This window comes from Dendropsophus ebraccatus, chromosome 11, assembly GCF_027789765.1.
Source record: "Dendropsophus ebraccatus isolate aDenEbr1 chromosome 11, aDenEbr1.pat, whole genome shotgun sequence".
NCBI lineage: Eukaryota > Metazoa > Chordata > Amphibia > Anura > Hylidae > Dendropsophus > Dendropsophus ebraccatus.
This window is the reverse complement of record NC_091464.1, coordinates 41061108-41077164: the sequence shown is the minus strand read 5'-3', so window position 1 is coordinate 41077164 and position 16057 is coordinate 41061108. Positions and strand designations below refer to the sequence as shown.

The window sequence follows — 16057 nt, the reverse complement described above, 5'->3', positions numbered from 1 at the left end:
TTTGCATTAATCTATCCTTTGATAAGGCAATAATATAAGGACTGACCTAGTCATCTTTTTCTACCAACCATCTTCATGTTACCACTATGGGAAAGTACCGTCCTATATCGGGGAAAGGCAGCCGTTTATAAATAATGATGGCCACAAATAAAGATCATGATTAGGATAAGACAATTTACAGTACTAGCAAAGTGCTAGGCTCTGCTTGTCAGCCGTCTGTGTTTGGACTCTGTGCTGCTCCTCTACGGGGGCCTGAAAAAACTGGATCCAGCTCTAGTAAACTGGGAGAAGTTTCCCAAGACTGGAACAAACTTTTCCAGGCACTCGAAGTAGAGTTCAAAGGCAGCAGGCTGAAAAGCCAACTGTTGGTCCTAGTGAAGAGCTTCACCAGTACTGTAAATGTGCTTATCCCTAATCATGGTTATTATTTGCGGCTATCAATTATAACAGACGGCCACCTTTTCTCCCTATGATCCCATAGTGTAAACATAGCCCTAAGGTGACATGCAATGTTTTTCTAGGATAAAATATACCCTTTTTTTTTTGCTGCCATGTGTGCTACAGTTGTTTGCTGCTGTGGTCTGGTTCTGGACTGAACCAATCTCCCTCCCCTTCTGGCAGATGACAATTCTTCTAACTTTCCCTACAGATGGGATATAGGGATGAATAAAATGGGTTTTTCACAAACTGTCAGAATGCTCCCCAAAATTTAGAATTGTCTGGGTTTAGTTCAGGTGAATTGCTGGCAGAAGAAAAAACTACCTCACTGCACAGTGTGTGCAAATGCTCAAGTGTTATGGTAAAAACATTTAAACACAGACATGTATAAAACTCAGCTGGGGTCTCAGTGTTTAGACCTGCACTGATCGCTAGCCAGAGCCGAGAGTAGCACTTGGCAGCAAGGCATTCAGTTTATGCTGCTCCATTATGGTATGTGCACATCACGGAATCCAGGCAGATAACCCACCGCTCGCCCGTGCCATAGACTCCATTCTATGCACAGGCGGATTCCACCGTGCACCCAAAGAATGAACAGGGCCATTCCATGGCCCCCGTTCCCTGACTGTGCGCGCCTGCGGGGTTGGTGGCCACTGACTGGCACGGTGTGGACTTAGTGTAGGGACTCATGTGTATCAGATACCTGCACGCGGTACATGGGGAAGTGTGGCTTGATCAATTCATACACAAAATTCTGATGTTTTTTATGCAGCCGAGAGGCACTAGTATCAGCCATAGGTGTGAGGTGCAGCGCTCTTTTTCTTCCCTGAACCGTATTTTGTTTCTCTTTTCTTAGTATTTTTGCACTCCTCCTGGCAACCCACATGACCGCAATCAGCAGGAGACACGAGTGCATGTGTTTTTATCCCACCTGTTTGTCCCATTCTATCTGCAGTAGCAATGGTGAGCGCAATACCTTATCCAGACTTGTGCTGTTTGGGGGCAGCTTCCTCCGCCGGCGGTGCTGGCTGGGAGTTTTTTGGGTCTGGTCCTGTGGCATGGGGGTTGCAGGGCCGTTCCATGGCCCCCCTTCCCTGCTCATGCACACCTGCGGGGGTGGTGGCCACTGACCGACACAGTGTGGACTTAGTGTAGGGACCCATGTGTATCAGATACCTGCACGCGGTACATGGGGCAGTGTGGCTTGATCAATTCATACACAAAATTCTGATGTTTTTTTATGCAGCAGAGAGGCACTAGTGTCAGCCATAGGTGTGAGGTGCAGCGTTCTTTTTCTTCCCTGAACCGTATGAACAGGTACATTGTTTGGGCAGACAACAGAATCCACCTGTGCATAGAGGCGTGGAGTCTATGACATAGGCGGAGATGCACGTGGGTGAGGAGGGGGAATCCGCGGATTCCGTTGTGTTCACATACCCTTACTGTGCAGTAACAGGTGTTCCTGCTCTTGTACGATTCCAAATTGGCCACAGACTCTGATTTGAATCAGACAGCTAATTTGCTCATATCTAGTATTGTGGGATCTAGTGTTGTGAAAGCAAAAACTATGACTTCTAAAGTGTGCAGTCATTTAGAAATTAAGACGGGAAGAAAGCTTTCTCTTGGCTTCTCTGTAGTGTGAAAAGAATGACTGAGCATGTGTCCACCAGCTCTCAGCTCAGTTGGTGGAGGTGCACATTGATATACACTTTGAATACCAGGTGGTTCATACTATGTAAGTAAATGACATCACTCTTTATTGGATGTTTTTAATAGTATGTAAAGTGTAAATAAAAATGAAATTGAAATTGAAATTGAAATAAAATGAAATAGAATCACACTTTAAAAAATGCTCGGACTAGTAGTTATTTTCTACCTTTTGCAGTACAGTATTCACAGTATAGCTCACAGACTCCCTGTCAGTCCTAGAGATGAACTGTAAAATGAAAATTGGTTTGTAAAGCTCAGCTCCCTCCCTCTCTCCTGTTTTAGGCACAACATCTGGCTTCTGGATTTAACTTTATCTGCCCCTTACTGGGCTTAGTAAAATGTTATATAATGGAATTAACAAACCACTGTACACTCTATCCCCAAAGGGTTGCTTATTCAATTTGCACGTGTAATCTTTTGCAATGCCGCTATCAGATTTACTAGGGAAAAAACACAGCACACGTAAAAGTAACAATTTAAATTTTAATCATTGTTGGTGGAGAGCAATCCGTACCAAAAAGTGCAAATGTCTGCAGATGAGAGCAGGATTTTATACACCTATGTAGCAGCAACAACTGCACCCAGCCCCGCCTCAATGCATATAAATATATATATATACATTTATAAAAAGTTGAACACCACCTCTATAAATGCTCTTACACCATTAGATGCATTGTGACAAAATAAAATCCATTCCCACCTATGTGGCAGAGGATTACTCCAGGAATATACGACTAACCTGTCAAAATAAAAATGGTGGAGGCACATAAAGGAGGGGGGGGGGGGGGGGAAGGCAAAGAATCAGCAACTGAACAATGACATCTGGATTATCAATTACAAAATAATCTCTTGAAAAATAAATATTTGCTTTATTATCAGGAAGCTATAGTCATATTAAATGAAACCCTTTTCACTTTTGCGGCTAGTGAGATCACACCCTTCTGGCAGCAACAGAGTTAATCGCAAGGTAAGAGAGCAAAGTGGTTTAAGCTAGAGCTTAGGACTCCCATTTTGGGCCCAAAATATTCATGCATAAAAGGGTTCTGTTTCACAGATGCATGACTGGTTGGTTAGGCGGCTAGTATAATATGCAATAGTTGCACCATTGCCTAAACGCTTATTGCTAAGCAGTAAAGGGTTCTGGAGATTTCCTCCCTCAGCTGCTGTAAATTATAGACTTTCCACAGCATTACAAAGTAGGGTCCAGTCAATCTACCTTTTTGCCTTTCAGTGCCATTGCTAGTAATGGGTTAGTATGCCCAATAAGCAATGTGGATAGACATTGAAAAAAGTCACCACACAGTATAAAACTGGCTTACCTGATCCTATAACTATATGTCATACACTGTTCTTGGTGTAAGCCTGCTTTTGGTTGTACAGTTGCCATAGGCACATGGAAAAGTTGTACTAGTAGTGTGACCCACATCTTACGTTGTCTCAGAATATTTACCCAACCATATAACATTCATTGAATGTACTTTCTGATTACATCACTCAGCTGCTATGTGAGTTTTAGTTGCATTGTCTTAAAGGATGTAGAGAGTACAAGAAGGAAGGGGGGATCTAGTGTAAGGCGCTCTGTCATTCTTTACCATCCTCATCATTAGTACTGCAGCATAGATAGAGACTTAATGCCCTACATTTAATTCACTTTTTGTCCTATGAAAGAACAAAATCCTCAATGTCTTCTCACATATACAGCTAATCCTGGACCCTGCCAGGGACAGGATAACAGACTGTAGTTTATATCACAAAATTGTAGAAACTACAGTTTTCTAAACTCCTCCACAAGAGTGATTCCAGTTTTCATAATTTTCTTCTGCTGAATATGGATTTCTTTCCAGTGTTCTTATCAGCAACGCTAAGTCCGATCAGCAGTCGAGCTTTCTCATCCTCCTCCTGCTGATTCATATCAGACTTTGCCTCGCTTTTGCTTTTAGTTTCTGCGCCAGCAGCCGGTTTAAGACGTAATTTTTCTTTGATGACCTGCATGAAATACAAACACCACACAATTGATAAAGTGTTAACAGATGCAAGAGAGACTCTGGTAGTGGTTGCAATACTCACCTGTGCCACAAGGGCCTTCCTACTGTCTCTCTTCACTGCCATGGCAAAGTCGAGCCAGGTCCAGGTATTGTTGTGATACTCCAGACAGGGTAATACAAGGTTTAGGTCTCCCCAGTCTACACTATTTTTCTCACCCTGGAAGTAAATAATTGAAAAATGAAATTCATAAATAATTTGCAGTTACCACTTTGGTGCAAAATGTAATTTACATTTTCAGTAAGCAATCTGCTTCATCTCATGATATATTAAAGCATTATTGTCATAAAAAAAAAAACAAAAAAACATACTCTTAGGGTTGGTACACACACACACACACACACACACACACACACCGTATCACAGTGAATTTTCTGCTGCGGACACGCAGCAGATCCGCCGCAGATTTGTTCTAAATAACTGAACACAGCATCGAATCTGCACCATCAAATCTGCTGTACATCCTGTACGTGTGAATGCACCCTTACAGTGTAACTGTCATTTACAATGGCAAAAAGGCAGAGGGACAAAAGTGCTTCACTGTTACTATGGTCGAGCCATAAATAAGACGTGGGTGAGCCAATCACCGGCCTGCATGTACAGGTCTAAGCGGGAACCTAGGAGTTTTGAGCCGCAGCTCCGACTCCTGAATTTTATAAGGACCAACTCCTGCTCCTTCATAAATGGCCAGTCAGATACCAGGGGAGTTATTTATCACACTGGCTCAGCAGCTTCTCCCTAATGTCCTACATGATCCTGGGGTGACTTCTGAGGGAATAAAGGAATACTGTATATAAAGCAGCTTCTCCTGTGTGTGCAGTGGATGCAGCCAGTCTCCAGCCTCCATGTCCTAAACTACACACAACTAGACTAGATGGAGCAGGTGGTCTTCTCCTGCTGACAGTCTTCTATGTTTCTAACTAAATATTTACCATACTTAAAGAAACACTGCTAACAATGCCAGATTCCTGTGATATAGAGGTCAGCCATAGTGATATACAGGGGGTCACACATAGTGATATAGAGAGGGGTCACACATAGTGATATAGAGAGGGGTCACACACAGTGATATAGAGAGGGGTCACACATAGTGATATAGAAGGTCACTGTGGGGGCACACAATAGCGCACACACACACAGCCTGCTGCAGCCATAGCATACACACACACACAGCCTGCTGCAGCCATAGCATACACCCACACAGCCTGCTGCAACTATAGCACACACACACCCACACAGCCTGCTGCAGCTATAGCACACACACACAGCTTGCTGTAGCCATAGCGCACACACCACACACACACGGCTTGCTGCGGCCATAGCACACACACATCCTACTGCAGCCATAGTGCACACCACACACAGCCTGCTGCAGCCATAGAACACTGAAGAAAAACAGACAATCTTCTCCCAGAGAGAAAACACCACACTGAGGACAGAGGTTACTGCTACACTACTTATGTCTTCTCCTCCTCCTCTATATTACACAGGATATCTTCATATTACACTGCTGCTCATATACAGTCATCCAGCATCCAGGAAGAGAACAGCACAGATCTCCCCCCACGTAATGGACTCTTCAAGCTCAGAAACAAACTGCCAAATAGTGACCAACAACTTTTCCATGACCACCCTTATGTAACAGGGGCAGTGTCCTATTACAATGTTGCTCATAATATATATTCATGAGCAAAACTTGTAAAATTTATATCAAAATTCAATTCTACATTTTTTAAAGATTTTTTTAAAGCTGGAGTCGGAGTCGGTACATTTTTCTCCGACTCCGACTCCAGCCAAAACTAGCTCCGACTCCAACTCCACAGCCCTAGTTTTGAGGGCACGTTTGAAGCTTTGGATATTGGAGGTGAGTCTGGCATTTTTAGGTAATGCATTCCATAGAACTAGTGCAGCTTGGGTAAAGTCCTAAAGACGGGACTAATGGCCCTATTTTACAGGTCGTTTAGAGGAGCAAATGAGCGCTCTCAGGGCTCGTTTGCTCCTTGTTCCCCGCTCGCTGCCGCTGCTATTCAACGCGGCAGCAGTGAGCGGGTGAGTGCGGGAGGGGCTGCGGGGAGCTGCGGGGGGGCTGAATACGGACGATAATCGTTCCGTGGAATAGGGCCTTAAGGAGGATGTTAGGCGTAGGTCATTAGCAGAGCATAAAGCACGGTGAGCAGCAGTTTGTATTGTATCCTGTGCGTCATAGGGAGCCAGTGGAGAGTAATAATTCTAACATAAGAGTCTAACATAACCTCAAGGCAGCAGGCTTGCTGTCTAGGGAGGGAGGAAAGGTAGCAGAGGGAGGAAACACAAGTAGTTCAGTTTTAGCAAGATTGAGTTTTCAGAATAGGAAGGACATCATGTTAGAGATGGCAGACAGACAGTCACTGGTGTCTTGTAGAAGTGCAGGGGTGATATCACAGGAGGAGGTATATAGCTGGGTAACATCAGCATAGATATAGTACTGAAAACCAAACTTGCTGATGATTTGTCCAATGGGTAAAGTGAGAAAAGGAGGGGACCCAGAACTGATTCCTGAGGAACCCCCAACAGTAAGGGGAAGAGAAGATGAGGTGGTTCAGAATGCAAAAGACTGGACGAACTCCCAAAAAAAAAGAGTAAAAAAAAAATCATCACTGCTTTCAGACTTCTCGATTTCAGGTAAGAATTAACTTATCCTATCCAATCCTATTTGATAAGTCCCTTACGTACCTTGTAGCTGACACAGAGAGGCACCTGTGGGATTTTAATGTAGATGAATGAATTGTTCATAGCAGCTCGCTCTTTCATCTTGTCCAGATCGTCCACAGGATGCTATTAAAGAAAATTGCAAATCAGTACAAAGTCTGAGGTTACAGCATTTTCACTATCAAGTGTCATTTTTCAGTACAGACACCCTTCCAAGTTACCTCAGGTGCTTTCCGAAATGAACGTCTAACTCCTGTTGTCCGATTTAAACCCTGTCCACTACCTTTGCCAGGGCCTAAAGAAACCGTATCTTCTGCCACAATGAGCTGCCTCGGTTTTACCACCGGCATGCCTGGAACAAAAGTGTGACAATAGTGAGATATATCTAAATCCTGTTTCATTTCTATGTTGCCAAGCACAGGCACAATGGAGACCACAATATTTGCATCGTCCAGGTGTGGAAAGTTCCTCTCCAATCCTAAAGGCTAAAGTCTGTAATAAAGAACCAGCTACTGAAGGAGCAGTAATGAGTGACCAAGAAAGGCGGCTGGTAAGGAGAGCTTCCCATTTACTGAGCAGTAAACAGAGGATAAAGGATCTTTCCCTCTGGAAGTTAAAGTTATTCCAGTGAAGCAAGAAGAGGCACATAATAATAATAATAATAATAATAATTATTATTATTATTATTATTATTATTATTTGTAAAGCGCCAACAGATTCCGCAGCGCTTTTTGAACATGTGGAACTGTTCAAGGAACCGCCCCGAGGGATGCCACCATGACCCTCATGCAGACAAGAAAGGAGACAGGAGTCCCCTTCTTCAGAGTGCACACCTCATGAGGGAGAAAAAACAGCTGGTGCATGGAAAGATTCTTCTCTGAAGTTCAACATGGTAAAAAAAAATTAAAAGTGGTGGATGGATTGTGCTACAGAGAAGGTTGTGCACTAAAATGCAGCGAGAAAGGGTAGTCTGCCTAGAGAGCAACTTTGGTAAGGGAAAAAATAATAAATGGATAATGGTACAGAGATGGCTAGGTTGCTGAAAAAACTGTGCAGTGGGGTCGAAAATGTTTACCCTGTTCTGAAAAGGAGAACATGGAGACTTTGTATTTCCTGACATCCTAACTAAAAGGGGGAAAGGACAAAAAGAAAGAAACTGAAATAAAAAATAATCATGTAAAGAGCTCTGCAATGTCTGGCTTAGCTTTCTGCCTGCAGGGGGGTAAAGACTTGTAAGAGGGGGTAGTTAGCTTTATTTTCTAGTGCTTCTGGCTCACCTCCTAGTGACACCAACCCGTGCCTGTGTACCTCAATGACACAAGTTAAAATTTACTGGTTTCTTTATAAACTAATAATCTTGTTTGTTTTATCTTTTTTTTTTTTTTTAAATCTATAAAAACATATGGGAGCAGGAGACACTTTATTACAGCTAGTATATTAACATGACTTTTTACATTTTTCAAACGTTTTATTGAAAAGTAATCTTGGGTACAGACAAAGATTCAAAGCAATAAGCCATAGGAACAGTATGCGTAGGTCATCGCTGAACAGTAGCGGTTCAAGGTGGCACAGATAAACAGCATAATTACAGAACACGAAATAAACCCTTGCAGGGGAATTATACTATACCAGATATGGAGAAACAATGCAGTAACAATTTCTATCACTACACCTTGCCTTCTGTATACTAACCCTGCACCCAAGGTAAAAAAAAAAAAAAGGGTCCGAAACACTTCAACAAGTGATGTAGAGTAAAGTGAAAAGAAAAAAAGGAGGTGACCAGCACAGTCCCAGGGGAGTAGGGGAGAAGGAAGAGCAAGATCCATGTGAGAGCTTAGCAAGAGAGGAATCCCTATACACACATAACTCAGCAGTCCAGCATGCCGACCTGAGGTGCCCCATAGGAACGGTACAGCGGGGTGTCCATAAACGCTACCCAAAGCGTCCACATGGCCGTCGTACTAGGGGGAGCGCCCGTGTGGTCCGCTCTCATTTCCACCATTCAATGTCGATTGTATTTCTGCGAACCATTCAGAAACAGAAGGTGGGGTCTCCGACCTCCACTTCCTGGGGATTATTGTCCTAGCCGCTAAGAGGAGGAAGCGGATTTACTTTTCTTACACTGTGACAGGGTACCCGGGATCATGGACAATAGGTAGGTGGAAGGCAGGTTAGATAGTTTGACCCCTGTTATCTTCTGGATTAGCTCTGTAACCGCCACCCAGTAACTCTTTATCTTTGTGCAGCCCCACCATATATGGCTCATAGTGCCCGGGCATTGCCCACATCTCCAGCACAGCTCTGATACTGTCGGATAATAGGAATGTAGTAGGGTCGGTACTCTGTACCATCTGGACATCACTTTATAGTTAGTCTCCTGGGCTTTACTGGCCACCGAGGACTTGTGGCACAGAAAGAAAGCTTTTTCCCAAGCAAGTCTTGGGAAAGACTGATTCAGTTCCAATTCCCAGCTCACTTGGTACGGAAGCTTGGCATCAGGGAGTGGCTGCGTCAAGATGGAGTAAACCAGCGATACCACGTGTAGGCGCTTCTGGCTGCATGCAAAGCTCTTCAAAGGGCAGTAGCTGCCTATGTACCTGCAGTGTACGTACCAAGGCATGATAATAATGCTGCAGTTGCATATACTGCCAGTGATACCGTTGTGGACGGTTTGCCTCAGGGATCAGTGTCTCATAGGACATCAATGCTGAAGCTGTAGTAGCGTGTCGGAATAGAAATCTACTGTCCCCTGAATGCAAGAGATAGTCCGCACCAAGCGAGCCGGGAGGGAAGTCAGGACTGTTAATTATCGCTGTTAAGAGGCCGTCAGGGGTAAAGAGCAACAACCGTGCTTGCTTCCTGTGCAAAATAGTCATAGAGGTGCGAGCAATCAGGGGTACGCGTCTAAGTATAGTGGTAGACCATGCCGCCGGTCGCACCCACAGAGCCGTAGGAAGAGAATGTCTTGAGAGGGCTTGTTTCATTTGTACCCACAGTCTGGTCGAGGAGTGGTGGAAGGCATCAAGCGTTCGAGCAGCAACTGCTGCTAGGTAGTATTTATAAGGTGTTTGTTTTATCTTATGTGAAAATGTTTGCTACATGTGAATAGCGGCCACACAAAACTGACATGTCAGTTTACATTGTATGAACATAGCCTAAGCCTGGGAACTAAAACTGTCTTCAAAACAGTCTATAAAACATCTGATGTAGACTTATGGCAAATAGTAAGGAGCGGGGTTGGCGGTCGCTGACCGACACAGTGTTGGTTTAGTGTAGGGACTCATGTGATCCAGGGGACCTGCACGTGGTACATGAGGCAAAATGGTTTGATCAAATTATATACCCACATTCTGGCGTTGGTTTATAAATGTAGCCGAGAGGCATTAGTGTCAGCCATAAGTATGAGGTGCAGCAGCTCCTTTTGTCTAGTTTTGTATTTTGTCTAATATTTGATACTTTTGCCTGCATTGTCTTTTATAAACAAGGTCCATATTATATACGCTGGACATTTTCATTCTCACCTGTTGTAACAAGTTTTGACTTATCCTCCTCATCTCCAACCTCCTCCTCTTCTACACTGCGTCCTGGGAAGAAGAATCCCATCATCCTATGGAAGAACTGATGTGTGAGCTGGATGGTTAGAGGAACCACATTTATCTGCAAACAGAAATAAATAAAATATAAATATAATCGGGTGTGTATGCATTTACGTGAAAAGGTTGGGAAGGCATTAATGTTATACAGGATGTATTCACCTTATTTGTCAAGGGTATGTTTTTCATCTAAAAATCTCTATACAGTTAGCTACATTTCTCAAAACTAGCAGAAATGTGCTGTGAGGATATATAAGCACACAATCTGCAGATTTATAAATAAAACAGTTTTGTTCATGTCTTAAAGGGGTATTCTTGTCTCATAAAGATGGCTTACCGGCCCCCTCTGGCCTCTTTGCGGCTGCTTATTACAAGAGATAGTGACCACAGTAATTTCTAAATACACAATTTACAGAATACAGATGTGTAAATTCTGCCATAAAAAGAGAAATAAGAAAAGCTACTTCAAAGTGCTCTTTTATGGAGATGCCTCCCACAGGTGGACGGACTTTGCTGTACAGTCTTAGAGCAAGCTGTTTGCCGGTTTGAGCAGGACTTTGGGGTCTCAGCGCCACCTGTGGAAGCAAAGGACACGCAGGTAATGAGTTGGTGGGATTTAGGTTGCAAAACAAAAAACTCAGCGTGAGCTATTTCAGCTTTGGTTTTCTCACCTTGTAAATGGCATTAGGGAGCAGATTGTTCATGGTAAACCAGCCCAGTTCTAGCAGATGCTCAGCAGTGTCATCAGACTTATTGACCTATGTTGTATAAGAGAAACACACTTTACAGAAGAATTGAATTTATTTCCCCCAAATGGTTGTCTCCTCAAAATAACATAGCTTTCCATATAGGGGCTGGCCACTCTCCATGTGGTTTTTATTTGAAAACATATGAATGATTAAAGAGGGTAACTTATTGTAATACCATTATGATAACCTCTGCCCCGATGAGTACAATACTGACGATCCACCCCCTTGATCGCTGTCCAGATATTGTCCGTGACATGGCACCTCTGGATGGGCGTGTGATCATTGCGGGATTCAGCTCCCTCCACAGGAGCACACTGTGTGCTAGCAACCAGCGGAGGTGCAGTGGTGGGGGCTGGAGTGAAGTTGTATGGTCACATGCCCCTACATACACTGCCATGTCATGGATCACATCAGGACGGAATAGACAGGCCAGCGATCAAAGAGGCGGATTGTTAGTAATGCATTCATCGCACAAAAGGAATCTTAATAATAAGTAAACAATATATTTAAAAACACACACACAAAGTGAGCGGCCAACCTTTTCAAGGCTCTATTGCAGGGGCTATCTGCCCAATCAGGCAATAGGGCCAGCAATCTGCTGATGAATGAGCAAACAATTGTCAGCTGATAATTCACTTCTGACACGTGACAACTGATGGCAGATTATTTTGGACATTACTCCATTTAATGGGGATGTGAAATTAATCCTGTGGCCACACAAACAGTCTAATAATTGAATGGGTAGTCCGGTGGGGGGGAGGGGCAATTGTGGACCAGTGTAATAGGCTTTTATACAGCTCAGTACAGCCTTTAGCATCTGTCAGCTTTTGTGAAAGTATTGACGAAAACCAAGACTTTGATGGTCTGGACAAGAAAAATTATTGTCTGTCTGTACATTTCCCCTACTGTGCCCACTGCAGGAGGAATTTAGCATTACATGTCAGCTAATGAAATTAAGGGATGATCATATGGAAAAAATGGATAAGCTGTGTTCATCAGGGCAGATATATCCTCACTTGTTCCTGAGATCTCTCTTTTGATAGGTATTCTCACCTTGCTATACAGGAACCTCTGCAACTCTAGCTCTGCAATGCCTAACTGTCCATCCTGCTCAGTAAGTCTCCATCGTGCCTGTGCAAAGTAGAATTCTGTACGACGAACCACGCTCACATCTTCTGGCTGCTTGCGCAATTCCATCTTATTTGCTCTTTGCAGCTGGAAGTCTTTAAAGCATCTAAAATAAAGCTGAATGAGTTTTAGCTAGACTGTTAAAAAAATGGTAAAGAAGCATGGTCATAACACTAAAACCACCTGTCTGGTGAGTTATGGATTAGTTGAAGACAAAAATTATTGACATGTGGCCTGGATATATTGTAACTCTTTTTGTTTTAAGTCACAAATTGGGCAACTTAATATTAATCTGGATCCCATCTCAGAAAGATATTTGCTTACCTGATAAGTATGTTCAGTTCTTCACTCTTTTGCTGTAAATCCATCTTCTCCTGGAAGAGCTGTCCTTGTAGTTTAAGGCTTTGATCATGCAGAGACTCATTCTTGCTCTCATCATGAAGCAACTGTAAAAAGCAAACATATATTGAATTATATGTTTACACTACAACATAGCCGCAAGGAGTGCATACTTCAGGAGTACTTCACGGTTTACCTGTTGATTTTCAGCTTTTGTGACTGTGCCTCAGCTTAGGGCCCCATTACATGGCCCAATCCAGAATGGGAAGCGAGCATCGACCTGTCAGATCAGCGTTCGCTTCCTTCTCGTTCCCCCCTTGCTGTCTGTGCTATTACATGCACAGACATTGAGAAGAGGAAGAGGGGGCGAGCCATGGGGAGCTGCCCAAACGATCTTTAGATAGTCCAGGCTGCCAACAGAGGAGAGTGGCGGTCTGCTCCCAACGCTCCTATTAAACGGAGCGACGAGCAGCAGACAGTTGTTATCGTCATTAGGATTTTAGATCATGCTAAAAGACGATCAGCCAACATTGTGCATATTGGCTGATCGTTGCCTTTTAACGAGAGCTATTACACGAAATGATTATCGGGCGGTAATTGGCCAAGAATGGCTAAAAATCATTTCATGTAATAGAATCCCTTAGGGGTTCGGTGTACCTCTCCATACAAAGGATACGTGAATGTTAACTTGTGCCAAATATTCATGTAAAATTGGGAGAGACAATTGTAATGAAAAAATAATAGCACAAAGGATGGTCAGACCTTCACAACAGAGTACATTTGCTTCTCCAGCTGTCGTATCTGCAACACGTGTTGGCGCACCCCCTCTTGGAGATGTAAGATGCTGCTTCGCTGCTCCTCAGGGTTACTGGAGATCTCCAACTGGAAACGCACACGCTGCTTTTTCTCACTATGTTCCTAGTGATATTATAGGAGAGAAGAATGATTTAATCCACTAAGTTAACAAAGGTTTTAATATTGCTTATACAGTGGGCCCTTAAGTTACAATAATTTGTTTAGAGTAGGGATGTCACGATACCAGAATTTTGAGTTTGATACCGATACCAGATTTTTTATTTCAATACTCGATACCAGTTCGATACTTAATAAAGTTTGGGAAAAAAATGCTAAAAAAATACAAATGTAATGACATTTCCCCCCCCGGACCAAACTGCGGCTATGATGCTGGGATGCAGCTCCCAGCATACCTCATTGTGCACAACAAATCCCAACATACCTGCTGGGAGTTGTGCACAAGGAGGTATGCTGGGAGTTGCAGTTGTGCAGCAGACCCCCAACCCTTCACCCCAAGTCCTGGACCAGATCTACTGCCACTGTATCAGTGGGCCCCCAGGGGGACATGAATGGCCACTGCAATGGCTCCTGGAGGGGGATAGATGCACACTAGCAGTTTCTTAAGTACACCATGGCAGCCACCAGTTTATAGAGGACTGCTGACCACATATTATGGCAGCCCCCAGTGTGTTGGGGGATGCTGATCATACACTATGGCAGCCCCCAGTGTGTAAGGGGCTCCATATAAATCACTATGGCAGCTTCCAGTGTGTAGGGGGCTCCAATAAGGCCCTGTCATTATTATAATGCTGCCCTGCAACAAGGACAGGTGGAGGAGCTATAAGGAAGGTGTATGCCCACCAGGGGTGTCTCAGTCTGTGAATAACACAGAGAGCAGGCCACCCAGGCCACCCCTGTAGCGTGTGGAGAGCGGTACCGCAGACTGCACAGACTGTACAGCTGCAGTCATTCAAAATTTTCAGCAAGCACAGCGCTCACCTTTCTCCCCGGAGAAGACAAGCATTCCCAGGGTGACAGCCCTTCTACTCAGGCAGGGTCAGCGGAGGGTGCCTCAGTGCTGGTGATTAAGTGTTCGGCACCACATCTATCACTTGCTGTTGTTCCGGGAGGGCCGCGTCTCCTGCAGCGCTTCCTGTGTGTCTGCCCTCCCCCGTGCAGCTGCTGTCTCTCTCACCTTCTGTCCGTGCCTCCTCCTCAGTCCAAGTTAACCCTCTCCGTACGCTTCTCACTCTTCTCACCCCTGGAGCAGCTCAGGAATTGTCATATGCCGCTGTCAGTTGTGACAGCGGTATGCACTCAGTAAACTAGCCGGCACTAGCCACCGCTGAGTGTCGGCTATTTGAAGTTCGCGCGGCTGTGAGCAGAGGGTGCGCGGGCTGAGGAGGGGGCGGCACACAGAGAACACCGCCAGCGCTCAGCTAGCCGCCGGCCGTGTTCTCTGCACTATACTTTATTTTAAGCTGCGCTATTAGGCAGCTCAAAATAAAGTCGATACCAGGAAATCCTGGTACCGAATCGTTTTTTCGCCCGGAATATCGATAGTAGTATCGATATTTCGGTGCATCGTGCAACACTAGTTTAGAGCAGTACAGAAGATGTGGTATTGCACTGTACTATACAGAAACACTACTAGAAAGCTAATCCGTACATGAACTTCAATAACCCAGGAGGTTTACCATAATGACTGGTTGAATCATCCAGGCAATCCCATGCGCTGCAGATTAGCAAGGTTTCTGGCATTGTATGTTACCATGAACCAGAAAGGATCAAGGTATGTTTAACATGCTATAACCCCAGGGCATTGTAACTTTAGGGACAACTACCAATTCAGGAAAAATACACACCTTTCGTTTGGGCTCCACATGTAACAGCAAATTGTTGACAATATCCAAGATCATGGCATACTGGGCAGGGTTGGTGGAGATTTCCAGGTGTTGGTGTTTTAATGTAAAGGTATCAGCAGCAGCTGCAATGAAGAAGAATGATACAGTTAACATACAGCAGCAAGTGTGCTAAATGTTCATGGTAGTGGAAAACTTTCCAGGGTAAGAAAAAAAAAAATATATAAAAAAAGAAGGAAATAAGACTGCTGACAGAGTATTAGAGTTCATTCTACAAACTTGTATTTTCCTTCTAGATTAGACATGTTTAGCTTATGTTTCTCAACAGACAATACTCTTTATAATTTTAAGGTCCTCAATTGTTCAGCCATCAGTCCATAGTCCATCCACCCATCGCCTGTCAAATGTTCCTGTGTTGTCTACATGTAGGAGTAAGCTGCAGTCAGAGTGCTCTTGCACTTGCTATAGCATTGGGGACACTTGAGGTCAGAGGCCAAGAATTGTTTTTCTGCTGTTCTCTCTCCCCCGTTTCCCTTACTTGTTTTAATACAGGTCTGTATGCCTAAGGAAAGCCGGGTCGCTATTGGCCTGTGGTGGTGTGATGTCACGTCTCCGGGCAGATGTGCAAACATCTGTGATTGGTCGACATACCTGAGCGGGAAAAGGAGCTGGTTATAAACAGCCAACGTCCTGTGCTCAGTCAGATCCTGCA

At 44.1% G+C, this 16057-nt stretch overlaps 1 protein-coding gene across 1 annotated transcript in view; it reads right to left on the bottom strand.

The window, feature by feature from the left end:
* Positions 1–2931: 2931 nt before the first annotated feature.
* BLTP2 (bridge-like lipid transfer protein family member 2) overlaps positions 2932–16057 on the bottom strand; it is a 51569-nt gene continuing 38443 nt past the window's right edge. Inside the window, exons 29-39 of the mRNA XM_069945984.1 lie at positions 15349–15470; positions 13451–13606; positions 12674–12795; positions 12275–12455; positions 11144–11230; positions 10937–11047; positions 10401–10536; positions 7101–7231; positions 6904–7005; positions 4216–4350; positions 2932–4134 (exon numbers count right to left, since the gene is read on the bottom strand). Coding sequence (XP_069802085.1) covers positions 3955–4134; positions 4216–4350; positions 6904–7005; positions 7101–7231; positions 10401–10536; positions 10937–11047; positions 11144–11230; positions 12275–12455; positions 12674–12795; positions 13451–13606; positions 15349–15470 — 1463 coding nt within the window. The 3' untranslated portion in view covers positions 2932–3954. The remainder of the gene's footprint in view (positions 4135–4215; positions 4351–6903; positions 7006–7100; positions 7232–10400; positions 10537–10936; positions 11048–11143; positions 11231–12274; positions 12456–12673; positions 12796–13450; positions 13607–15348; positions 15471–16057) is intronic.